The sequence below is a fragment of the Corapipo altera genome, unplaced genomic scaffold (genome assembly GCF_003945725.1).
Source record: "Corapipo altera isolate COAL_440 unplaced genomic scaffold, ASM394572v1 22b, whole genome shotgun sequence".
Taxonomy (NCBI): Eukaryota; Metazoa; Chordata; class Aves; order Passeriformes; family Pipridae; genus Corapipo; species Corapipo altera.
Window position 1 is genome coordinate 19,607,991 of NW_020884876.1, and position 27,423 is coordinate 19,635,413.

The following is a 27,423-nucleotide window of genomic DNA, read 5'->3' on the forward strand; positions in this document are numbered from 1 at the left end:
ATGGGCTTCTACGGCACCCTCAAGATGATCTTCTACAAAGTGAGTGGCCGCCCGCCCCCCGCCCCGCACCCGGCCCGCGGCCGCGGAGGGCGGGGGGGTGGCGGGAGGGGCGGTCGGGGGCCGCGGTGTCCGCGGAGGGCGGCGGTGCGCGGGCGGGGACGTGCCGGCGGCGGGGGGCTGCCGCCCGGCCGTAGCTGCAGTCAGCGCGGTGAGCGCTGCCAGCGCTGGGTGGCGGGCGGTGATGCGGAATGCAGTTTGCTGCCCCTTCTTTTATTTATATTTTTTATTATTATTTTTTACCATACGGCGATCTCGGTTATTTCGATAATTAATGTTGTCTGAAGGAGTTGTGTTTTCCTAGCGACAGATTAAATGTTTTAGAGGGATGTTTGCTCGACGGTTTCTGTTTTTCGGTTACACAGAGACCTTGCTGGTGTCTGAATCTTGTCACTAGACCACTCTGCTGTAGAGAAAGTTTTATCTTCTTCGTATAGTAAACGGCATTTTTGACCCTGTATTTACTTAGCACCTTTTGAGATGCTGAAAGTCAGTCTGTGTGGTGGACCCCATGTGAAAGTTGCCTAAAATACCTGAAAAAAACCCGACCAAAAGAAAAGAGGTGGAATCATTATTAGGCAACATAATGCATATTGTTTTCTTTGCTAATGCAAAAGAGTAAATCACTAGAGCTGATTATTCTATTGCAGCCTTCCTACTTTTTATTTTTAAGGTGTACTTCTGGAAGCAGAAAAGGAATATGATGATGATAACCTCTCAGAGAGGCAAGCTGGAAATAAAAATTTTGCTTGAACAAGAAAAATCCTTTCTGAAAAGTCTATCATCAAATACTGATATTCGTACTCAAATATCTTATTTATGCTTCCAGTAATTTTGATGGCTCACCCATCTAGCACAACGATAAAAGATGGTATCTGCTGTTTTTCAGTGATGCTTACAACTGGTTTTCTTGGGGGAAGCGCGGGGGGTTGCGCCTCCTGGGGCATGGGGAAGGAGCGAGGGTGAGGTTGGTGGTTCGGCAGCATGCAGGGCGGTTCTGGCTGAATACTTTTGTGGTGAAATGCTGTGGAGTGTCCCATGTGAGCATGGGCAAGAAAACACAGCTATAAGGCAAGCTCTTCTGGTTGCGCTGTAACTGTTACTGTAAAAATATAAGTAGGTAACCTTAGTTAGCTTTCCTTTGTAATCACTAATGAAGCAGAACACAAGATCTTCAGTGACTGTTTTTAGGTAAAGCCATAAAGCTGTAAAAACCAAAGTCACAACAAAATTACGTGGACCATAAGCTTTAAAGAATCCTGCTGGGTTTGGGGTGTTTTGTTTTAGGTAGGTTCGGCAGATACAGTAAACGGTTAAATAACTGTGTTATAATATAACATTAAAAAAGATCAAATCAGTTGTGTAAGAAAGATGACAACTTTTAAACTGTATCTTAAACATGAAATTTTGAAAAAAAAAGGAAGCAATTGGTTATAGTAAGTCTGAATTGTAATACAAGTAGTTTATGTATTTTGCAGCCCACAGTTGTAAACAGCAGTAAACATTATTCAGTTGGCTTAAGTGCTTTGCTGTATCACATCTCAAAAAAACCCCCCAAACCAACAAAAACTCAGAAGTTGCATTTGGCATATGTATGTCTCATTGAGTCCAAAAGCTTGTGGTTAAAGATTACCCAAATATGTAGAAAGTAATCTTTATTTGTCTGCCTGGATAAATATGGCTTTCACTGGTTTCCATCTCCTTGGTAATTTTTGCAGTCTGGCTTCCCCTTTTAGCAGCTGCCCTGCTCATTTTTTGGTTTTGATCATATCTAATTGCAGATGACATTCAAGACTAGGGTGTAGCATTTTTCATTCTTACCCTTCTTGGAAAAATACTGGTTAATCAGTCAGTTTTACTGCAGTTTTATAAATGTTTTCAATGTACAACTTTAAAATAAAAGAATAGACAAAAGAAAAGATAGTAATTTTTTTTTTCAGGCCCTAAAATAAATATGGTTTATAGTGCAGACAAGCTACCTAAAATTTAACCATTTCCATGAGAGACTTAGCAATAAACCTGAACACAAAGAATCAAGGGCTTTAGTTTAGTTCTTTTGCTCCTTTCCCAGGAGAATAGTCAGGGAACAGTTTAGTAGATAAACTAACACACTTCTGCACACTTTTTCACATTTGAAATTTGGAAATTAAAAGAATGTAATTACAATAGATTTTAGACCCTGTTAAACAGCAATAATACATACATGCACCCTATAAAACATGTATCAAATATTGTTGAATCTAGAAACTAAAATGCTACTTAAATCATTTTATGAGCGTCAACTTTGTTGAAATCTGGTATTAAATTAAAGTATATTAAAGTAGAAGGTAAAAATGTATAAATTTTACAGAAGTACACATAAGTAAGGCTGGTCATGTAACTAAATCCATGTTGTTACTCTTTTTCCCTCACCTTGCAGATGAAGAGAAAGTTGGACCATGGCTCCGAGGTCCGTTCTTTCTCTCTGGGAAAGAAACCCTGCAAAGTCTCAGAATACACAAGGTAATTAAATGCAATAACAGATCACTGGATCCTGATTCCTGCATATATCCTGTCTTTCCAATTGCTGAGCCTGATTAATTAAGCTCCTCTTAAAGCACTGTAAAGCAAAGAAGAGGTGATATCAGCATTTATATATTGCTTTGCTAATTTAAATTATGTGAACTGAAGATGAGTTTTAATGAAGTAGCCAGACTTACATTTCTTTGGTTGAGGTTTGTGTTTCATTCTAAATATAGCATGCCCATTTACTTAGAGACTTTTTGAGGGGTGAAACATTCCTGATAATAAAATCAATCAGATTTTTAAAAAGGGACATAATGATAAACCCCAAGACTCTCACAAACTGGGATCAAATGTATCACTTTGCTATGGTAACAGGAATGAGAGAATGGAAATTTATGTAGGCAGAGCAGACCATCTGATCTTAACAGGAACACATGCATACTTGTTATCCATTTATGGGTTCTAGTCTGCTTCCTTGCTACTCCTGAATGGTACCAAATCTCTTACCCACTGCTATTCCAGTCAGTGGCTTTGTGGAGTAAAGCACTCCTAACCACGAGCAGGAGTAGTGGACATAACAATTGTGCTTGGATGTCACACTGCTTCCCATTCTTTTTGAATTTACACTCTTTTACATTTTTGTCCCCATAATAAGCATTGTCCCTCCCAAAAGCATTGCACTTGCCTCCCAAGGCTGTCTGGAAATAGTACTTCTTTTGAACATGGTATAATAGTGTTCAGTCACTGATGGCTCTTTCAAAAGTAATTTATATTTTATTTCTCTTCCTTTAAGAGGTTTATCAGGTGATGAGTGAAAAGTTAGGCAACAATTCACAGGACTGCTTTGCAGATGTGTAAATGCTGCAGTAGATTAAAGGAAGCAATGTGTTTTTGCTGAGAGGCATGTGTTGCAGCTTCCACATTCCCCCAAGTCTCAAGGTGGTGTCTTCTCCCAGTTTCTAAGTCGGGCTAATGGAAGAACTCCCTTGTTGGCCACCATTTCTTCAGGTGACACACTGTTCTCCACACTCCCAGAAGAGTAAACAGTTCAGCAACAAAGAAACTATACTTCTTTGTCAAGTGTGCGTGTCAGAGGAACTGCTGGACTTCCACAGAAACCTGACTGATTGTTTCAGGGGAATGTTTTGGGAAAATTAAAGCATGAACAAGTATCTTGTGCTACAAACTCAGATCAAAAGAAAGAGGCTTTTAGATTCTGTTTAGTATAACTATTTTTGACTGAAAACCAGTTTACAGCAGAAGAAAGTAAAGCGTAACTGTTTTACTGGGGCAAGCTCAAGGCTACATGTTGCTCAGATCCAATAAAAGCTAATTTCAAGTGCCTTACTTTGGACCTTGAATGATAGGCCTTGTGCTGGATCTCTGTGCAGGTGATGAGAATGAGTAAGCTGTAATACCACATTTTATTTTAAAAATACTTTTAACTTACGTTCCTTGGATTTTGAGTCATTATTGGCATACAAAAATCCCTAAGTAACATCCTATCCTCTCTCTCCTAATTATTCAATTTTACTTTATCTAAATAATATTTAAGCAAATTATGCAGTTCTCGTACCTGCTTGTTTCCCTTTTCCCTAGGATCAGGCACTCTTTAAAATTGAACAGTCCCAATGAATTTCATTTACATATAACAGGTAGAGCCAGTAAACAAATGCCTTTAAGAGGATCCTTCATCTCTGAAACAGTATTTTTATATCAGTTTCTGTTTCTGTTATTACTCAGCAAAATGAACAGTTAAAAATATGCCTGCTCAAACCAATCTTTACTTTTCTTGACCAGTTTGGGTAAATGTTAGGACATGCTATGGTTGTCCTTCAGAACAAGGAAGAGTAGAGTGAAATATTTGTAGAGCATAATGAGGTAAATATTAAAATGAACTTGCCTTGCATCATTTAAAGCTATTCCTGTAGCCACTGAAAAACCAGTAAAACCTATAAGCTCATACCTACAAAAAAGCTGGATTTATCCTACACAAAAGCAAAGGGTTTTTTGGAGTCGTACACTGTATTTAAAATTTTCATGCTTATGCAAATACTACCAGCGTTCTGTATTTCCTGCTAGGGAATACAACTTTGGTATTCTGTGAACAAAGTACTTTACATTATGTAAAAAAACCAAAAAAACCAAACAAAAACCCACAAAAAAACCTCAAACCCCCAAAAACCCCCAAACCAGAAAACACAGTCAGCTGTATTTCTTTAGATTCCCACAATAGCAGCTTAATCCCAGCTCTTTTAAAAGATCCATCCCATATGAATGAGCTGGTTTTTAACATGCCAGAGTGAAAAAATCGCACTATTTCAGAGAGCACCTTTGGCTTCTTTTCCCTTTTCACCTCACCCCCCACCCCTTTAATTCCTCTGTCATTCTATCAACACGCAAACTTTAAAAGACTGTATACAGTATTTCAAAGCCCAGTTCTAGATCACTAAGCCACTAGAACTGCTTGATATTATTAGATCTTTGTCAACAAAATATATTAAGAGATAAAAATAGATACCTTTTTTTCCTTTCTGTTTGAGGATAAAGCAGCACTAGTACATTTCACATACAGGTGAGATTCTGAGCTCTGGCTTCCTACTGCCCCTCTCAGAAGGCACCAGTGGAGCCCAGAAGGAAAGGAAGTACCCTGGCAAGGGAAGGAATATATAAACCTGAATTTTTGTAGGCAACCTGCTGGCCAATTAACAGAGTGGTAATTTTTCAACCCTGAAAGGTGATCCCCATTTCTCCCCAAGCTGGAGGGTTAGCACTGCAGTGATAGAAGCAAGCAGATTTATCCAAGTGAGGGACTGACCTCTTGAGTGACCAGCAGCACAATTTTTCATATTAATGCTTTTGCATGAAGCTAAAGAGTTTCAGTAATAGTTGCAAATTATGTACTAGATTTTTTTTGTTCTGCAATAGACTTCTGAATTTTCCTTAATGTTTGATTTATGACTGTCACTTTTTGTTTGTATCGTAGTACTACGGGACTGGTGCCATGTTCCGCCACACCTACTACTTTTGGGGACCTGAGGGCAGCCAATGGCCAGGGACAGCAGCGTCGCCGCATTACATCTGTGCAGCCACCATCAGGCCTTCAGGAATGGCTGAAAATGTTTCAGGTAACCAGTGCTCAGAGAAAGGGACATCTGAAGCAACTAACCCCCATGGTTTAAGTAGGAGATGGCTTCGGCAGAGTCAGTCCTCCTTATACATCCAGAATGCCTCTGCCATTGATTCTGTGTTCTGTTGCAGAAACAAATGGGCATCAACTTTAAGGTATTGTTGGTCCCTGTTTCAGCAAGTTACTGTAGAGACTGATAAAAAATAACGGCTTTCGCTGGTTTCTTAATAAAATAACCCTTCCTGTTTAGTACTTTCATATTTTCTGCCAAGTCTGTCAACATGTAATGGCTACGTTCATTGCCTCAAGCTAACTTGAGACGTTTTCACTTGAGACTAGTAAGCTTTAGTGCATGGTTTGCTTCAGTGCAGGTATAGCACTAGATTTGTCATAAGTCTGGTGTCTTCTAAGAATAGAAAGAAAAGTTTATCAAAAATAGATTAAAAGGAAACTCCATGTATATTTTTACTGATCTTTGTGTACTGAACATGTCAGCCAGTACATGCGCACATAGTCAAAGGGAGGGAGGGAAAAGGTTTTTTGTATCTTTTCAACCACCTTCAATAGCACCTAAAAACAAACTTAACCCAACAGTTCTATGGACACTTGCTCAGGTCAAAACTGAAATCTGCCTGGACACCAGGCAGATTTAGGGAACACCTAAGCCAATTCTGTGTGTGTTAATACAAACACAATTTGGGGCAGGCCTCTGCTTCTGCTCCTCAGCTGTATCGTGGAGATCTCTACTGTACATTTTGCTCTGTATTTTTAAGAAGCAGGCATGAGTCCTAGTCATTGATTTGAAAAATGGAAATATTATGTCTTCCTATCTTGATTAAAAAATTGTTACTTCTAAAAACATTTTCAAAAGGAGGAAGTAACAAATACAGGCATTGTTTCAATTACTGTAACAGGCAAAAATAGAAGAGTAATATACAGTAGCTAGCATACAATTTTGCAGGCAGAAACCTGCTTTTGGCTTGATTCATGCTGCCACATAATACCATTGATCTCAATCACTGTCAGTTCTGAACATTAAAATAATAATGTAGAACCTCTTTCCTCTTTATTTTTACGCATTTATGATCTGCTTAAACCTGTGGAAGTTTGAAATTAAGGTTCTTGTACACATCATTCAGTTTCTTAAAAATATTCACATTTAATTACTATGGTGTATCTTTTTTGAGACTTTTCATAGAAATATGTCTTTTTAACCCCTAAGAATCATATTTGAATGGTACTTTGTATATATGGTAATGTAATACTACATTGTATTTAACGATATGTAATGTTAAAACGCTGGTGCTAACAAAAGCTATTTTGTTATCAACAATGTACAACATGTATTTTCACATAAGATTGATAGTTATCGATAGTTACATATTTTAAAAAAAAGATTGTGAAAGGCTGGAATGTTTGAGACACTGATGCAGACTATAAAAGCAAATGCTATCGACTGTTTCATCACGATAAGGAAAAGTAGCCTGTAAGTCTATGAAAATTTTGTCTCTGTAGGCAAACATATGGTTTGTAATGTAGAAAACATGCTTTACTAAGTGTATAATTAGATACTTCAACTTTTCAAAATACTTAGTTGCAGTACTAAATGCCTAAATACTGATTTATACCATTGAAAGAGCGGTGGGGAGGGGAGGGTCTCTCCTAACTGGAGATCATTGAGTAGCACTTATTGATCACATCTTTTTATTGTATTCACAAAAGGGAGTCCCTTATTTTAGAATCAAAAGCTTTCTAAGTCACACAGCTCTGTCTCAGTGTTACATCTGCTTGCATCCTCATTTTCTATGTGCTTATTTTTCACATGAGTTTCACGAAAGGGGCGAGTCTTAAATAGCCAAATGATAAAAGCACATTCATAGGGGAGCTAGCTCTGCCCAAAGGGCAGGATTAAATGGCACATGCAGCATCATCCTTGCAGTACAAAGTTTTTCCTGTAGAGAAAGAGGAACGAGAGAGCTTTCTTCATGTACTGTATACTGGCTAGGCTTACTTAATAGCACTCATATTTTATATTAAAATATTATTTCCAATTAATTTGAAAGCTAAATTTCCAGGGACGTGTTAGGTGGACATATGTACTGTTTCAAAGTAGAACTGTTCTTTGGCATAGCAGCTGTCAGTGACCAGTGATTATCAGTTATTTTGAGGACTCTTACCTGTAGTTAGCCTTCAGTTCTTCTCCTATGTTATCTTTTCAGATAAAACAAGACCACTCTGCAAATATTAAGAAAACTTAAGATGGCCTATAATTTTTTTTTAATTCATTTTTTATATGTTCTTCCTCCTGTTATGTTTTATAGTTGATCTAAGCCTTTTATTTTGAAAGTATAACAAAATAATGCAGAAGGGAGAAACAATTGTGTAGTTGCACTTGCCCTTTAAAAATAAAGCTGTATATTGATTTTGATGAAGTCTGGAAGGAAAAAAAGAAAAGCATTTTAATAAATCCAAACCGTTTAATTTCTTAAGGGCCCATTTGTTTTTTTCTGGTTTGCAGTGACTCTTGGCTTCAGGTCTTTTTAAAATCCACTATAGGAGTTTTTTAAAACTCGGTGCCCAAGTGTATCTTTACAAAGAAGTTTTATTTTTAAGTTACCAAATTGCTTGCCATAAGGAAAAATATCAATTGGATGCTAAGTTCAGTCAGAGATGGTATTGCTTAAAAAATTACTTAGCTCTCTCTTTCATCATTCTTCCTACTTCACATACTATAAGTGTTTTGTTTAAGTAATGTGTAAAAAAATTGCATTTTCATAGAATATTGATGTTGAAAAGTTGTTCCATACACACTAATATAGGCAATCACTTTGAATAACAAGTGTATGCAATTATTTTACCTAAAATTGGAAGCGTTTTTTTTTCACAGCAGTTTAGATAATGTCCAAAATGCTTTTGCCATTTTTGACTGGCAAGAACCCTATTCCTTTTTTTTACACAAATAGTTGGCTGAGCCACCTAAATTCAAATTACTTACCATTCTCCATTTCTTATTCTTCCAAAGATGCTTCGGAATGAAAAAATGTACAACTGAATAGTCCACCTCTTATGTGAAGCAGGTGGTAAAGATTGTATCATAACCAGCATTGCAGCATTTTCTGCTCTGTGTCTTGTGGTGGGACTAGGTCAAGGGTTTGGTGTTTCTTTCCTATACACCGACTGGGAGAGATCTACACTACAGCTACAGACCCTTCTTGGCTGTAGCACTGTTATCAGTTTGTTTCAGAGGTATAGTGCAGACTTACAGCAGGTCTCCTGACCATCCTGGCTTATTTTTTATTGATTTGACTCTCATGGCAGTTTTGTTACCTACGAACTCAACTAATTTCAGAAGAAACTCCTATGTTATCAAACCCGTAGCAGGGATGTAGGGTCTGAACCTGTTACAGCTCCTCTAGACAGGGTCCATCACATGTACCGCAAATGTTCGGCCCAGGGGACTGAACAGGAACCCCATCAGACAGGGGATTGGGACTCTGATATGGGTTAATGTGGGGGCTTTAGCACCAGCTGCTCCTGAATCCTTGCTGGTGTGACAAACTGCTTGCTAATGTAGATGGTGTTTCTTTCAGTGCTTATGTGCTATTTTTATCCAGACTGAGATACCTTTGAGGTGGGGGATGGCAGGGTTCTCGATAACTGATCCAAGAGTTGAACAGAAGCAAGCTCCAAGAAGAGCTCTTCCTGCAAGTCTTCATCATGACAGACCTCTGTTAACAGAACTCAGTAATGGAGAACAGCACCGTGAATTTAAACCCTTTAAAATAGATTGTCCTTAATGTAACTGTTACAGCAAAAGGATTGCTGCAAACTGTAACTGTACAAATTGAAGGCAGCAGCTGAGGTCTGAGCGATAGAAAAGCATAGGCCATGGAAGAGTAGAGGTGCAGAAACAGATGATGATAAAAAGAAAGGTGGCAGTTCAGACAGGACAGATGAGATGGAAGTTGTAGAATAGCAAAGATGTTATTTATATTGATTATAAGAAAGGGAAGACATTTACACACAAAAACAAAGTGGGGAAAGAAGGGATAGTTTTCAAGTAGGTAGTGGTTGCATCAGCTGCAATACTGAGTGAGGAAATGGTATGAACCAGCCAAAAGGCCTCGGCTGACAAATCAACACCTTTCTGAAGAAATAGGAAGAAAGAAGTTTATTTAGGAATCTGAAGTCACTCAAAGGACAGTATCAGTAGGCCTTGCTGGCTTCCCAGTGGTTATGTGAATGAACCCTGGAGTTAACCTATTCTAGGGAGACCCCTGCCCATAATAAAAGCTTTATTTTAATTTTACATTAAAATTAAATTCAAGTTAAGAAGACAAGAAAAGCCAATTAAGCAAAAGCTTTTTAAAGATAAAGTATATTCTTTATGAGGATCTTCAATTTGAAAGGGAATCGTCAGGTAGAAATCCAAGGCATCTGGGCACTCACTACACCACGTGGCTCAGAAGTCTCCAGTCATCTACAGCATTTGAAACTTTGCAAGCTACTTGGCAAGCATTTACTTTTTCTTTCTCTTCTGCAACATTTGTTCGCTGTTGTTTCTTATCAAAGACACAAACTTACTCCTTACGCTCTCCACCTAATGAACTACATGCAATGTTTTTGCAAATGGATTAAACTACATGGCGCAGAAACAGAGTTTACTGGTCTTGCCTTTGTTAACGCAAACAGTTGTGTTCATCTGGCAAGGCTTCATCCCAGTTTTCCATGTCAGACACTTCCTTCAGAGACCCTTTACCAGCTGTAACTGGAGGTTTGTTTGCTCAAGTGAAAGACTAAGAGGACAGTGTCCTAGAGACAACATTTTGTAGCAGCTGATTGCTTTAAAAAAGTCTTAAGAAGCTGCCTGTACCCATCCCCTAATGATGAATGGACAGATAAAAGAGTGCTGCTTTTAGTCATTAGCATCTCTTCCCCATTCTTGAATCTTTTCCCTTTCTCTTCAGATCTGTATTATGTTTTAAAAATCAAATAAGTGTAAGAGAGTTACAGATTAAGATAGCGTACAGTGACATTATTAATCAATAACCTGTTGGTAACTGCTAGCAGCATTTGCCACAGCAGCAAACAATGCTCCTCAGGTGGAGTTGTTCTAATTTAGTAAACATAGCTGCTTATAAATTAAAAGTAGACTGCCCTTGGAAATTTATATTATAAGGAAGTAACACAGGTATTACTTTCCCTCTTTTTAATTCTCCTGAATTCAAACACAGCTGACAGATGAGATTAAAGACTGCAAACGTTTGTACCTAACGCCAGCTAAGCTCTGGGTTAATGAAACAAACAGCAGTTGGAAAGTTGGTGAGATAAACAGTTCTTCAGTGCATGATTTATGGAGAACTGCTATGTGATGCAACTGTTTCTACTGAAAGAAATTTATAATAAAAGCTGTTTACAACAACACTGCTGCAGCTTCAGCTGAGACATTCCTGTTTCTTTTTAATATTCTGAGGTATTGGATATGAGACACAGAAATCCTCATCTCCTGTGGTGATACTCTACATACACACAGGTGGATGGGGAATATTTTTTTTACCAGTTTAGTCTATTTTACCAATTGCCAACAGTGCATGGAAAGGCTTAGGTCAGGAACTTTCTTCCCCTCCTCCAGTAGGGTAGGCTGTCCAGTATCAACCATGCATTTACTGTAGAGTGAGAGCGTGGAACTGGGGTGAGTGAGCTGCTGCACATGGGCTGCTCTCACACTTCCTGATGGAATGGGGTCACCTGAAAGTTCCCCGGGTCACCTGAAAGTTCCCCAGGTCATCGTTTGGGTAAATGATGCTTTTATTGACATTTCAAGTATTTTGACGTTTTAATTAGGGAGAAATGATGCAACATGATGATCTTTCTACATCGAGTAAAGCTGGGTATTTATCTGCTTTGCATTCGCTTTCAGAAATTCCACCTTCCTCTTCACTTGCCTCATTGTTCTGCAGAAACTGCACAGTATACAAACATTGTAGTATTGCGGAGACCGGAGTGAATTGTCAGAGTCAAATCCAGAGAACAGAAATTTAGAGCATGAGTAATAATGGTCCTGAGATACATGGCAGATTAATACAGAAATCTTAATTGTAAGGTATCTTGCCTTTTTTTTTTTTAATTTCAGTTAGCCTCTTACCATAACTGTAATATCATTTGTATGTGCTAATTTACTTGTAAGTGTCACTCTAGAAGACATTCGAGATTATGAATGTGAATCTGCTCTCAAAAACTGTGATGTCTCATTTTCTCTCTAAGGCTTTATTCGTGCTCTAATTCTGTTGCTAAATTAGTTAGCGGTAGTTGTTGTTTTTTCCTGTAGAAATTATATTTTCTTTAAATTGTTTTCACATAACAAATCAAAACTCTTTGATGAGCACAGATGAGTTTAAGACATGTTTTTCAGATGTGCAGTATATTTTAAGTTAAGTTATTAATTTTTTTCTACAAATGATGCTCCTAATCTGCTATACTCTCAATTGAGTGCCTTATTAAAATCTTCAAACTTTATGGTGCCCATTAGTAAAAATGTGAAGTAAGAAAATTACCAATCAAAATTCCCTGTTTATTCAAGTGTAAATTGATACTTACAAAATATGTGTTGGTTTATAGCCAGGATTCTGAAATTACAACATTGTCGCTTAGGGACACACTGTAGTAATAACCAGGCAGTAAGCAAATGTACTTTTAGAGAAAGTTTTTTATTTTCCTTTCCTCTCATTTCAAGATTTGGGTCTACCACATGAAATATGAAGGTTAGAAGTTACCATCTCAGTTGAATGCACAGTGGAGAAAGACAGAGAGGGAACGCATTCTGTTGCAACCCCGTCGTTCTCTGTAATGTGTGTGTAGATTTCATCAACTTCAAAAGAAGCTTAATTAATTTAATTATTATTACTAAATATTATTATCTATTTAATTGCCAATCTGTATGTGTGCATATAACAAATCCTTTCTTAGCTTATGAATCAGTGTAGTAATTTTGAATATTTTGTGTTGATTAACTCCTCATTTTTGTGTCATTAGCATGAGCGTTTATCTCTTGGCTTTTTATATGCTTGTATATAGGTCGATGAGCAAACTTAATTTGCCTTATTGGCAAAGCAATGGCACTTACTGATGTAAACCAAACTAAGCTTACTGTTTCTTTCTTCTTCTTTCCTTGCAGAGCTGGAGTGGACCAGAGAAGTTACTTGCTTTAGATGAACTCATTGATAGTTGTGAACCAACACAAGTAAAACACATGATGCAAGTGATAGAGCCTCAGTTTCAAAGAGACTTCATTTCCTTGCTCCCAAAAGAGGTGAGAAAAAAAGGTTCATGCTGGATTATGCAGCACACTGGCTGCCATCTTTAAAAGCTTAATGCTAATTTTGCCAGCGTAGTGATGTAAACTGATGTTAGAGGGTCTCAATCTGGTACGCTGCCATAACATGGCTAATGTAATTTCAGGTTACCATACTTCTATCTCTTGATAATCATTCAGATACCTGGAAATACAGATGACCCCTTTAAGCAAAATCCCAGTAGCTTTAAAAATATCTCTGTATCTTAATTGGGCCAATTTAGCTTTTCTTTTTTTTGAGAACTAATTCTGTTAGGGCAACACACACAAAAATTTCCTCTGGATGTAAGACCTCTCTGCACATTGTTCTGTAAGTGTAAGCATTATTTTTTAATCCTTTTAGTGGTGGGAGTTTTGTTAATGTTACCTTTGAATTTGTTTTAAACAAGTGGAGCCATAATATCTCTGCCAAATAAACCAAAAGTAAAACCAGAAAAGCACTTCTTGCTAAGGATAAAGCCAAGCCGTAATTAAGCAGACATGTTACAGTAAATCCTTTACTGCAAATCAGATCATGTTGTATCAGGTTAAAGAGAAAGTAAGATTCAGATTTCAGTGTGTGTAACTAAATGCTGTCCGCAGAAGAGTAATTCGTGATGTCCTCACAACTAGAACGTGAGGGTGGATATGAAAGAGTGTAAACCCAGTTTTTTGCAGTTATTAAATAAATGTATTTTAGTTAATTTAGAAATGATACTTCTGACCTTGATTGATTTTGGGGACTTGGAAATGTTTGTTATTTGGAGAGGGGAGGAAGTCTTATTTTCTTTTGCCAGATCTCCTGTATGTTGGGTTTTCTATATGAAAATTTTCATGAGCGCTTAAGTGTTTGTAAGTCTTAGGTACTAACACTATACAAAACAAGTTCTTTTAAGATATTTGGGTGCTAGTATTTGGTTGCTGTGTTAACATGGTCTTATTAGCTGAAGACTGTTTCATATCTCTGGTTCTTGACATTCTTTTCTGGTGTATATCCGATTTTTTAATACTTAGATGTACAAGACCCTTCTTTCTGTTTATATACTGTCGTATCTTCACATGTCAGGAAGTGTCACAGCCTTCCCTTGCTGGCTGGCATTTGTAAGGGTTGGAATCAATTTATGCAATGAGTATTAACTTAGTACACAGGACATGAGATTAGTATTTACAGAAGCACTTTCTGCAGCAGCCTTCTTTGGGAATGGAAAGGACACTGGGGCAGGAGAAGAGTTCAATAGGACCTCTGCATGGTTGCCATGTTTCTAAGAAGCTACCCAAAGCACCCTTAGTTCAGAGGCCAAGAAAGACAGAAAGACTTTGTATTTTGGGGAGACAAGATACTTTGCAACTTCTATTGATAACAGGAAATCACAGATCAGTTCTCTTCGCATGATTTTGTGGCAGTACTAATTCAAGTACAACCGGTGGTCTAGTTACACTGTAACTAAAGATCATGTTATTATTTCAGGTTTCACAATTTCTTCACAGAAAAGATACACTATATAGCAGTAAAATTTTCTTTCTCACTCAGGTTTCTTAACTCCATTGTAAGCTACTCATGCTAATTTGTTTATTTTTAGTAGGTTTCTTGCCTCTTGAAACCAGAATATTGTAAGTGCTTCATGACAGGCTGACTTCACCAGTGAAGTTGGCTTAAATAATTTTTGCTTCCTAACCCCGAGTCACTGTCACCAAAATTAACTGGGTTAAAAAAACTGTCGAGCTGACTCCACCATCTCCTCTCCTTTTCCTTCACCCAGATCTCCTAAGTGGTGCTGTCCTCAGCTGTTTAATGCTGGCTGCAGTGGGGGGTGACGCACTGAGCTGTGGGGGCACGAACAAGTTGTTAGGGTCAGTAATTCTGTGAGCAGGCTTCCCTACCCAAGAGAACACGCTCCCTTGAGTTGTCGCTCTGCGTTAACATCTGTAGTTTTCTCCAGTGCTGTTGGATGCAATGCAGTGATTTTATGACTGAACCAGAACAAGGAGATGATGTGGATGGGAGGGCTTTGCTTCAAAACCGTTTTCTGCAATGCAAAGACAGTAACATAATAGCCAAATAACCAAGAAAATGTTTACTTTCCTCCTAAGGAAACATACGGTCAAACAATTAATCTGAAATAAATACTCCTGTTTTCTTGCTGAGACTTTAGAAAGAATTATTCAGGTTACTTATTTGTGAAAATGAGGTCTGGAAACCCACAGATGAGGAGTGTTGCTGGAATCAGCCATAGAAATTTTGTTGGTTCCATGTGTGTGAGTGAAGAAAAAGGCAAGAGACTGCTTACTGTTGGGTATTATTAACACAAGAGCAGAGAGTAGTTCTAAATCCGGTTCAGTCAGAGGTCAGATCCTTGCTACCTGAAGTTTTCTTACAACTAGATCCATGAGCTGAGACAAAGGGACGTCGTCTTTTATGCACTACTAATCTTAAAGTCAGCTGTGGGCTGTGTTGACCCTTGATGACTATTTAGATAAATATAGTCTAAAATAAATGTTACCCATATGTAACCCGGTTCAGAATCGGTTGGCTCACAGGTTTAATTAACACCATCTTAGCAAGTGTCTGTATCTGTAGAGTGATATTTAAACAAACTCTGCTATCAGTTGATGAACATCCAGCAAAAAATGGAAAGGGTCTGTGTCATGTTTGAGTCTTGCTACATGCAAAACTATGTGATGTGTGTGAGGAAACAACACTTCTTCAATAATTTTACATGCCAGGAATTAAAACAGAAAGTCCCAACGGAGAGATACAGTTGTTGTTCCTGTAATAGAAAGCCTTACACCAGATCCTAAATGCTGATTCCCTGAGTAGGGACAGAGGAAGATTCTTCAGGTTTATGGCCTAGGATGCCTGTGGGATCTAATGAATAATTTAAGATACAGATCCCTCAAATGTGGAGTGGTGCATGCTGCCTCTGAGCTGCAGGTGATGACTTGCAAACAAGGTGTGTGTGCAACCAAAATGCAGTTCTGACATACTGAATTTTTATTTCCTGCTCGATTGCTGGCTGGTCTAGATTACTGAAAGTAAATGTTTCTCACAAAATAAGGTCAAAAATCTGCTGAGGTCAATGGCCTACAGTTATGACTTCCTTACTAAATTTCAGTCTGTGCTGCTTTGAAGGGCAGGCTCTATTTATATATATCATAACTTCAGCTGAAAATTAAATTCAAAACCCTAAACACAAAAAGATATGGCAAGCAGAACTAAAAGTGGATGATCTGATTTCCTTGACAGCTTCTGCATCCTATTAGTTACTGACAAAGACCCCACTGTTTCAGCATGTAAGTAGTTCTCTGCATCACCATTTGTCAATATTTTTCTTTTTGTAGAGTTTTTACCTGTGAAAGGGCCTTTCCTGCATCTTGCACTTTTTTTCCATTACTAGGGAGATGCATTGTTACTGTCAAGTAGAAAAGCTGTACTCGGTCATCATACCCTTAATGGTAGCTGTCCTAGTGTCTTGGATTGTTTTTTAGATGCCTCTGCCCCTGTTTAAGACTTCAGTACATCTGAAGATATATGTAGAGATTTTGGGGGGTTTATGGTGCTCATGATAGGGCTTAGTTCAGTCAGCCAAGGTCTGAATTCTCCCAGTAATCTTTAATTTCATGTGGAAAAGCTCATCTGTTTATTTTCATTGGGATTTCCCATGTGATTTTGGTACCATATTGTACTAAAGTAACATACTTAGATCCTTCTGCGTCCCAGTCCGTAAAATCCTTTGTGACCACCTAAGAATGTGTTTGTGTTCTCATCAGAAAATGAGTGATACATACACTGCATTTCCTACCACTGCAGAGGGTTTTTGAGCTCAGCTGCACATAACATTTACTTGTTCTGTATTTGGGCTTTCTGAGTGATGTTATTCATCACAACATACATCCCTATTTGCTCACACAGTGAGTGCTGTACTTTGTAGTTCAACTCTCAGAATAACTTCTGGTGTACTTGTTAGCTGAAATAACATAACCATAATTACTTCAGTAATAATTCTGCTAATGATTCACAGTAACATGGATTATGTTTTTTAAAAAAGCATAATAATGATTTTAGCTGCCATCTACTTTCTTGCAAATACAAGAATCATTTTGTGATGTGGTCTGTATGGGTTTAGTTACTTAAGATGATTGTTACATTCCCACATGCCCACAGGAATAAACTGGAGTCTGTTAAGTTTTTGAGATTGTTTAATAATTTAGTGTTTCAATTTTCTGTATTTCAGCCCCTGATGTGTGATAATATGTGGAGTTACTTCACTTTTCTTTTCAAAAGCAGTGCAGAAAATACATTTTCTTCTTATTTTTTACAGCTGGCACTGTATGTGCTGTCATTCCTGGAACCCAGGGACCTTCTGCAGGCAGCCCAGACATGTCGTTACTGGAGAATTCTGGCTGAAGATAATCTTCTCTGGAGAGAGAAATGCAAAGAGGAGGGTAAGGCTGAGCAAAAAGATGGATATAATGGTCGAAGTGTTGCTATCATAAAAAGTGCAGTTAATTTACATAATAAACCTAAAGTTTTGCGAAGGCAATTTGTGTGACTTTAGATTTAGTTATGCTTTTAGCTACATGGTTTGTATCTCTGTTGAAAGTAGGAAGCAGAAATAATCCATGGAGTGCTAGAAATAAAACTAGAGTTTAAGTTTGAATGCCCTATTTATACCAGTTGTATGTTTTTAGAAAACAATTGGGTTTGCTTTTTAAGGGTTATTATACAACCAAAGTAAATGAGAGCTGAGATGTAAAAATGATATAGTCTTGCGATTTGTGACACGGAGGAAAAACTGTTCGGTCAGTAGAAGGGCTGCTGGAATTTCACGTCACTTGTTGGAAAATTAACACAGAAGTGGTAGTGAGAGAAGTTGCTAACAGGATTGCTTAGAGAGGGACACACAACCCATTAACGACACAGATATTATCCTGCTCGTGCCAAATCAAGAAGATAAGGTGGTTCAGCAGTAATATGAATGGGGGTAAAAAAAGACTCCCAGGAAAGTAGCCATGTATTTGTGCACATGAAGAATGTGCACAAAGCTTTTATTTTTCAGGAGCATTATATGAACGAGGAGTTTGTTCTGGGGGGCAGAGCACGTGCACGTGATCACTCTTAGACAGAGGCAAACACAGGGCCATGTCCAGACTGTATGGAGACAAGGACTTGTGAGAGGTCAATGCAAAGGCTTCAAAAAACATGACGATGTCAGCGTAGCTGCCTTTTTTTAAGGGCACCTAAATTAATTTGTTTTCTTTTGCCATGGGTTTCTAACCTCTTAAATCTCCTCTAAAGATTCTCCTCCTAGAAACTTAAGTGAAAATGCATTAAGAGGACAGAATGAGAAAAAAAGAGAAGGTTGAGAAAGGAACAAGTCTACATTTGTGAGCTTACGAGTAAGACTAAATACATCCAGGCACAAGAGCACAGACAAACAGGCCAGTATTGCAGCCTGGTTGGCCTCTGAGCTGCTCAGTAACGTGAGGGAACCGTTAATTCAAGACTTGCAGGCAGAGACATCAGAGACAGGGCTAAAGGCAGAGGAGTGAAATCCACATATTGGCAAGAGACAAGACTCCTGCCAGTAATGAGATGCAGTGGAGAGAGGAGCTGCATAGAAAAAAGTGCAGGGTGAGAGAATTGTAAAAAAAGCTGTATCTGTAGTAGCAGGGCTAAAACAAAGCACTACTGCTCAAGTGTCAACTCGAAAAGGGCATAGCTATACTTAAATTCCAGCCAGGAGAGGACAATGAGAAAAGCAGTCGTCCTTTCAAATCAAGAAAGTAATTAAAAGCTCACTAATACGAGGAGTCACAGTGAACTTAAAGGCAATGAAGATGGGTGACCATAGTGGAGAACTACCGACAGAAAGGTTTAATTCTTGAACTGTTCCAAAATAAGCATATGAGTGGTTATGGAGCTTTTTGGACGATACTCATTTGTAGAAGGCAATATTCTGCTGCATTGCCTCGGAAAGGGGGATCCAAAACCAAGCTAGTAGGTTGCCAGCGAGGAATGATGAATTAGAGCATTTTCAGCCATGATTATGGTAATGATTATGTTGAACCAACAAGGACAGATGCAGAATAACTTGCTGAGAAGCAGATCAGTATCCCTGACACACGAAGAGTGCCATGCAGGAGGTTCTTACGTCTCTGCTGAATTTAATGTCAGGGGTCACTGTAAAGATTTGGGAGGGAATGTGTATTCTGTGGGGTAAGCTCATCTCTTCCCCTCCTCACCCTTTTTTCTAAATCCATTTTAGGTATTGATGAACCATTACATATTAAGAGGAGGAAAGTAATAAAACCAGGCTTTATACACAGTCCGTGGAAAAGCGCCTACATTAGACAACACAGGATTGATACCAACTGGCGGCGAGGAGAACTTAAATCGCCTAAGGTAAGGTTCTGAGCTCTGTGCACGGTGCCATGAACAAAGCAGGATCAACTTGTACATTGGTTTTTTCCTTTCGACAAACCAGACTGTCCATGTACAAAAAGCAGTGTATTGCTACAGGAACAAATAATTTGTATTTTAGCTTACCTTGGGTTTAAATTATATTCTGAGCACCATATTGGCAAATCAAAGTGTTATTCTTCAATACAGCAGAATTCTTTCACTTCAGGAATTTCTGTACCATTTTATGAATTCCTATAAATATGCCAGTCTCTTTGAGACAGATAATAATGTCAGGTAGAGCTGGGCCATGTTGCAACATAAAAATACTCTGCAACTATTCTGTGATTAATTCATGCTTTATTTTTAAATATATTCTTCTAAATTGAGCAGCACAAGACAATGACATCATTCCATGCTAAGATTTTTGTGGGGTTTCTAAATATTAAAATTCTTTTAATGACATATATATGTTATCATTACATCTTTTCCAATATGAAGATAAGAAGCAGTATTTCAAACCTTTTGTAAATAAAATAGCAACTGTCTAATCGAACCTGGTATTGAACAAACAGTGAGAAATATGAATAAGACCCATATTCATGGCCTTTAAAAGTTTTAAGGCAATTTACCTCCTTTCTTAATTACTGTACAACAAAATAATAAAACTAAGAACAAGATAATTCCCATGGAAAACCTATGGCTGTATCCTGCTGTTTATTTGGCCGTGACTTATGTACATCTGTGGCAACGGTTCTGTATTCCTTGCTTTGATATGCCACATCAAGTTATCTTGGAATTATTATTAAAATTACAGCCTCTGGCATTATCCAAATGCCATTTCATTTCAATGAACATATTGAAAAAATGCTCAGATATCTGAAATAAAAAATTCTTCATCCTATGTATTCTGATAAGGATTGGTTTTGCTGTATTGTGATAAAAGATACAGAATTTTTCCAAAATCAAGTATTGAAAATCCCACCTCTATAAAGCAACATTCCAATCCACATTTCCAGCACATTAAATTGTTGCTTTTGTTTGTATTTAATTGAGTTAATGGTTTTCTAGTTTTTTACTTTGGTGCTGCCTGGCATTTAACACAATACAATGCTTGGCTGGTAAGGGAAAAAAATAGATGTAGTCAGCCTTGACCACTGAAATACAAATACTCAGCAAATAATACAGGCCCATCCTTTTTTGTTCAAGATTGAAACAAAAGGTAACAGTAACTCAACTGAAAAATAAAGAGATGGAATAACTGTAGAGGAATCGAGCAATGTTCAGTTACTAATTCAGGCTACTTTTGTTAGGGATTTTTCCTGGTACTTTTAGGAGGTTTACCGTAGCTGTAGTGTGCTTGCTAAGCAATGCAGCATCACTCCATGGAAGGAGGAAAACACCTTCTTTGGTCCCAGCTGGCGGTAAATTAGACTTGACACATGGGATTAAGGGGCCTTATTATTACTGAAGCAACCTCTAGCATTTTGCAATTTATGAATCAGAGGAGCATTTTGTTTCTTCTGCTTCTCTCTAATCTGCTGCGTTAAATTGTGACTGTATGTTTTCATGTTCTTCATTGTCAGGTGCTCAAAGGGCACGATGACCACGTGATCACGTGCCTGCAGTTCTGTGGGAACCGGATAGTGAGCGGCTCTGATGACAACACACTCAAAGTGTGGTCAGCGGTTACAGGCAAGGTAATTTGGCAGCTTTGCTGAATTCTTGAGGAAATGAGCTACAGGTAGAGCACTGGCACATCAAAAATGCTGCTGTGCCATTAGACCACTTTGCAGGGTGGCCTTTAGCGCCGTCTGGGGCAAGAATCAGAAGAAGTAAACATGTGGGTCACCTTTTCCCACACAGAAACCTGTCTAGTTCAAAAAAGTCACCTTGATGTGAAATTGCAATGCTGCTCATGTTACCACTGGCATATATCCATGTTCTCTTGGCAATTCTGCTATTCTTGTGGAGTCATTTGTGACATGGATTTTAAAGAATTTGGACAGATACATTACTTTATCTTCCTTAAAGCTTAATTTAGGCTGTATTTACCCTTCTGGATCCCCCTTTCTCACTTGTCTTCTAGCATTTTTTCCGTTGTTTTCAAGTTCTTGAAATGTGCTGTTTGTTTTACTTGTTCTGATTTCAAATACAGAGTTTGTTTTTAATTCTAAGCTACTATATTGCTGAGCCACAAAAAAAAAAATTAACTTGCTTTAGGTTTAAATATTTCCTATTAAATTAGATCCAGATCAGTCAGGAATTTAATAAGCTTCAATAATTTAATTTTGGCTTAGAGAAGCAAACCAGTATGTGCAATCAAAAAGACAGTACTGAACATTTCACTCACATTAGAACATCATGGCTGCTCAGCCCACGGGTTTTTTGTTTTGAGGTGACTGACTGACCATGCTCCAAGGATGTAGAAAAGGCCTTGGAAAAACAGAACGTTTTCCTTCTAGACTGGTATTGTGTGTACTTAGCTTGGTTTTAATGGTACAGGTAACAACAGGGCAACTATTGAGAATAACATGTTTAAATGTAAAAGGTATCCACTTCATAATGTTGAAGCTGAGTGTATTAAACATTTGTCATTGCACGCCCAGAAGATCCTTGAAGGGATTGTTAATACTACTGTGGGTAAGAATAAAATTAAGAGCCATAGGCAGCCTCACCCTGCTGCTGTTGGCTTCTCTACAACAAACTGTCTAATGAAGGATCTCATAAAGAAATTTACATTTTTTTTAATTGAAAAGGGCAACCTAAACACAAATGAAAAATACTTTCTTTGTACATATACTCCCAAAAGCAAAATGTTCCTTTAAATATATAAAATTGAGCACAGTAGCATGACTTAACAATTATTGTTCAGTAATTTTTTGAAAGTAATTACAAAACCTAGTGTGACTATTTACTCTAAACCTTTAAGAGAGCCAGGAATTGTGTATGAAAAATGGAAACGTGCTGTAGCAGCCCTCCTGCTTACTGATGCTGAAGAATTAATAAAATAAAAAAACCCTAAAGGTTGGTTTGTGCAAATGAACATGACTAAATAATTCCCTTGACAGATGTAAAGCCCAAAATAAGGATTCTGTGTTCTTACTACTTTAGCAGGATGACTTCTTAAAATATGAGCACACTGGTTGAAATAAGAAAAAAAGAACTGTAAAAGTGACTAACAGCTATGAACTGAAAAAGATGGATTTGATAGCAGTGAATTAAGCAAGGAGCCAGGAATTGCAGAAGACTTTAAAAATTGTTAAAGAACAGGAAATCTATGTACAGCAAAAAAGCAAGGCATTTACAAGGATGCTTGAGGATATTAACAGAAAGAAAGAACAGGATATTAACAATAGGAATTAGTATACTGTCATTGATGCAGAAAAAATACTTACTTTGGTAGAAAATTCATGTGGTGGAAATACAGCATGCAGTGATAATAGAATATTTCAGCAGAAACTCACAAGGATGTTAAACAACTACCAAAGTTATGGTTTTTCTTATTACAGTTGAGCCAGATAATCTATGTTTGATAATTTTTTTTTTCCTAAAGTAACCTGTGGGGCAAAATTAGCACTTTTTCAAAAGGTATGAGGACAATAAGATCCAGGACAGGACAGTTAGAAAGCTAAAATGTGTAAATGTTTACATGGAGTAAACTGAAAGACTGGGTATTTAGGATACATTATCTCAGATAAAAAATATTGGACTACATCAAGAGGAGTCAACTAACAGTTAAAGGAAGGCCATGGCAATTAATGCCACTTAGCATTAGATTACAGAAAAAGATATCCTCAAACTGCCTTGACCTCTTTTCTTGTGCAGTTACGGGTTTGACTGATAAAAATAATGGTGCAGAAGTAGATGGCTGTGTGCACTGCATGACTGTATCCCCACGACAAAACTGAAGAAAATAGAATAATGCAAAAATCAACATGGCACATATTTAAATGGGTTAGAAAGTGGGTAATTATAGAGATCATGTTGTTAAAGTAAATGCAGAATCTTCATGAAGTATCTTTCTAGAGGAGTCTTGCATGGATCTTTCCTCGTCTGTGCTAATTACCATTTATTGCTGCCTGGTGAGAAAGTGTATGTAGTCATTATTTGTAAGGCAAACAGGCTGAGAGACAGAGACAAGTCATTGTTCTGGGAGGATGGGGGTTTTATAGAAGTAGGTGTGAGCAAACAGTCTGTACATGGTGAGAAATCATGTCATACATTTGGGATCAAAGAAGGTAGGCTGTGCTTATGTAGTGTGGGATCCTCTCCTGGGCAACAGTAAAGTCTGAAAAAGGTTTGAAACATGAATTTTTCTGCAGGATTGATGTTGTAGCTAAGGCTTACAGAGTGGGATGTCTCTTGGATAAACAAACAGAAAAATACAACAAAAGTATATGGTTTATAGATTGGTGGTAAAACTACCAAGTGAAGGCTCTCTCCACTTCTAACACACTTCAAAAAGCTATTGGAAATCCTGCAGTGACTCAGAAAAATGCCAGGAAAACAACTCAAGGCTGCAAAACATGTCCTTGTATTGAGAAATTTGGAAATATGGTTTAGTTTGTCAAGGGAAGATTACAGGGAAAATTCCTTATAGTTGAAGTACCAACAATTGAGAGACAAATTTGATTAATATTTTGTAAAAGTGGAATTTTTTTTTTTTTTTTTCAATCAGAAAGCAGTCTCCAGGGTATTCTGGCTCTTACTATGAGAGCCAACTGTTACTTCCAAGATTGCTTTTTCTTAAAGTTTCCATTCAACTCTGTCAAAAAGGTAAACTAAGGAAAATGTTTCTTTTCAGTGTTTGAGAACACTGGTTGGGCACACAGGTGGAGTCTGGTCATCACAAATGAGGGACAATATCATCATCAGTGGATCTACAGACAGAACGTTGAAGGTTTGGAATGCTGAGACTGGAGAATGCATCCACACCTTATACGGACACACCTCCACCGTGCGTTGCATGCATCTCCATGAGAAAAGGTACGGATTTGTCCAGTTACAGCCACGGCTTCACCTGTAACTTACACACTTGTATGCACAGAAAATGCTTGTTAAACTTGAGTACCTCATCCAGCATGGAGTGAAACACAAACCAGGCGAAACATAAATCAACATAAGGGAGGAGATGATTCATAGAAGCAAAAGCATAAGAATACTAAATGAAGAACTGAAAATTGAGTCATGTACTTCAAAAAGTCACATTCTGCATTATTTCAAAGCTAATTCTTTGTTAAACTGTGATCCAGTCTCCCACACTGAGTAATTTCTCCTTTTGTCAGTGCTACAAACTTTTACTCATTTTAAACAAATGACTTTCTAAGTATTGTCACTGCAGTATTTTATTTGAATTTTAACTGATTATAACAGAATTTTTTAATAGTAAACCACGTCTTGATTCAACAAACATTTGCAAAGCTCTGTTACTTGACTGTGGTATGGAGCTGCTGACAGAGAGCTTGTTGGTTGCATTTCTTTTTTGAAGAACGATGAGGTTTTTCCATTATAAATTCTATTAATATTAATTCCTTCTTGTTTCTGTTCCTGCCTAAAAAAGCTTTTAATAGTATAAATTGAGAAAAAAAAAAAAAGTCAAGCAGAATAACTGTTACTCTATTAAAAGTAAAACTTCTAAAGATCTTTATTTAATTGTTACAATTAGTTAACTCAGTCATTAAAACAGAATGCTCATAGCACTGGCTGGAGTTTAGTATGTTCATAAGCTTTCACAGGTAGATACAACAGTCCACAGAATTATGGCATCGTTTTGCTGTTCAGGAATGAAGTGCCTTTTTAAATACTGATTGCTAATTATATCAAAAAGACATATCCTGAGGAGGTAAGTAGAGCAAGGAAGAAGAACACTCCAGTCATTTGAGACCCTAATAAAATGTCACACCAAGCCTGATCTTCAATTGCTGGTGGACTAATGCTATCTGATGTCCCAAATTACAACTCATAACTGATGTATACCCAAGTTTAATTGTTTTAATACTTTTATGTCCAATGCTAAGTACAGGAGGGGTTTTTCTTGTTCCTCCAGAGTGGTCAGTGGGTCTCGAGATGCTACGCTGAGAGTTTGGGACATAGAGACGGGCCAGTGTTTACACGTTCTGATGGGCCACGTAGCTGCAGTTCGGTGCGTTCAATATGATGGCAGAAGGGTTGTAAGTGGTGCATATGATTTTATGGTCAAAGTGTGGGATCCAGAGACAGAGACCTGTCTGCACACACTGCAAGGGCATACTAACAGAGTCTACTCATTACAGGTATGTGATTTTCATCTGCTGCCTTAGTTTCCTTAAATAACATTTAAAGTCAGTTTATTTCGCCTTGTTTATTAAATTGTGGGTACCTACTCCAGAATTATACAGACCACAGGAATATAGAGGCATCTGTGATAAGCCCCTCTTTCATTTTGTTACACTATCCTAATTTAGAAACTGAGATGTTTTAGAGTAGAATTTTTTTTAAAGGATCCAGTACAATAAAGCTCAAATCTTTATATCACCAACTTATGTTGTTTTGTGGGTAGATGGGTTGTTTGGTTGGGATTTTTTTTAAATCTTGCATGTATTATGGAGCTATGTTTTTGCTTTACCCAAGAAATTCTAAACTTACTGCCTTAAATAAATAAAGGATATAGTTATTGACAATGTGCCAAAAAAAAAAGCATTGTATTAATGTTCTGAGTCATCTGTTTATCCTCATTTTCTAGTCCCATCTTCCAGTTCCAAGCTATAATTCACAGTAAGGCTGAACCTAAGATTTTAATGATCCTATGTAATACTCCAGCCTTCTACTTCCTCTTTTCTGAGTAGAGGCAGATGTACAGCTGTGAGGCTTTTTCAACAGAAACATGTTAATGTAGGAGCAGGTTATTATGGTGCTACTTTGTGGCATCTCTCTATTGCCTACCAGTTACCCACAAAGCTGGCAAAGATACACACAGACCTCATGTCTCAGGTCTTCTTACCTTTACTAACCAAAAAAAAAAAATCTTATTCATTCATAGAGTCAAAGCATCACTTCCAGGCATTGAGAGGCGAAAGAAATTAATTTCATGCTTGTGCCTGTTCTCACCACAATCTGGCAGGACTTGAAAAAGAAATTAACAAAGACAGTTCAAAATTGGGAAATGGCATTCAGCATGTAACTGCTCTGGTTTGTGGCTCAGAAAATGAAGCTCAGTGCTAGAGACATTTTTCATAAAGTGTGTATTTCATGTATCTCACCATAATATATTAAATGCTAACAAAGTACCTAATTGGTTTCCTTTCTCAAAAATATGTAGCAAAATTTATCAAAATCTCCAGCCATTCTCTTACATTGATATGATGAGGAGTATTCTCTAGACAAGCAGCAAACAAGTTAAAAATGCTGTGCTACCTACCTATCTCTCAAAAATATTCTGAAGATTCTATTTCATATAGGGCAGTTTGGGAACAGTAGATGTTATTCTGCCTTATCTTCACCAGTGACTCTTGTTTTGGCTTATGAATATTCATGTCTTGCTCTTATACTGTAGTAATAATGGATCAAATAATTGGGTTGTGTTACACACTGATATGTTCTGAAACTAATGGGAGGGGGGTGAGGGAAGGCAGGCTGGAGACTACAGGTGCTTGCAGTTTTGAACAGAAAGATTCTTTAAAATTGCCTGGTGGCTCCTGCCCTTTGGCCTGAAATCTCCCCAAACAGTAGAACTCCCATAAATAAAATAATCAGGTGGAATAAGCCAGTTCTCCCTATCCCTGCTCTGTGGCAGGTTCTAATATACCTCGATATTTCCCCATTTGTAGATGTAATATTTTCCAGAGATCCTTATGCAGCAGTTGAAGACTACTGAACGTGTTGACTTTTCTTTCTCTTTCTATCTGCCTTTAAAGTAATCCACTGAGATTACTTTAAGATTCTGAGGGTTCGTGGGTAGCAGTTGATCCAAACCACTGATCCAAACCATTGTTTCACTGTAACAACATCAGTTTGTCTTGA

At 37.7% G+C, this 27,423-nt stretch overlaps 1 protein-coding gene across 3 annotated transcripts in view; it reads left to right on the plus strand.

Moving 5' to 3' along the window:
- The window catches only part of FBXW7 (F-box and WD repeat domain containing 7), a 179,693-nt gene that overhangs the window by 146,599 nt on the left and 5,671 nt on the right, over nt 1-27,423 (plus strand). For 2 of the 3 annotated variants that reach the window (XM_027635841.1, XM_027635842.1), the window contains 8 exons: nt 2,477-2,559; nt 5,549-5,690; nt 12,867-13,001; nt 17,342-17,465; nt 19,289-19,425; nt 21,009-21,122; nt 24,230-24,411; nt 25,472-25,697. In XM_027635841.1, the coding sequence (XP_027491642.1) occupies nt 2,477-2,559; nt 5,549-5,690; nt 12,867-13,001; nt 17,342-17,465; nt 19,289-19,425; nt 21,009-21,122; nt 24,230-24,411; nt 25,472-25,697 (1,143 nt within the window). Of the gene's footprint in view, nt 40-2,476; nt 2,560-5,548; nt 5,691-12,866; nt 13,002-17,341; nt 17,466-19,288; nt 19,426-21,008; nt 21,123-24,229; nt 24,412-25,471; nt 25,698-27,423 lie in introns of all 3 variants that reach the window. The other variant, XM_027635843.1, reaches the window with a different exon arrangement.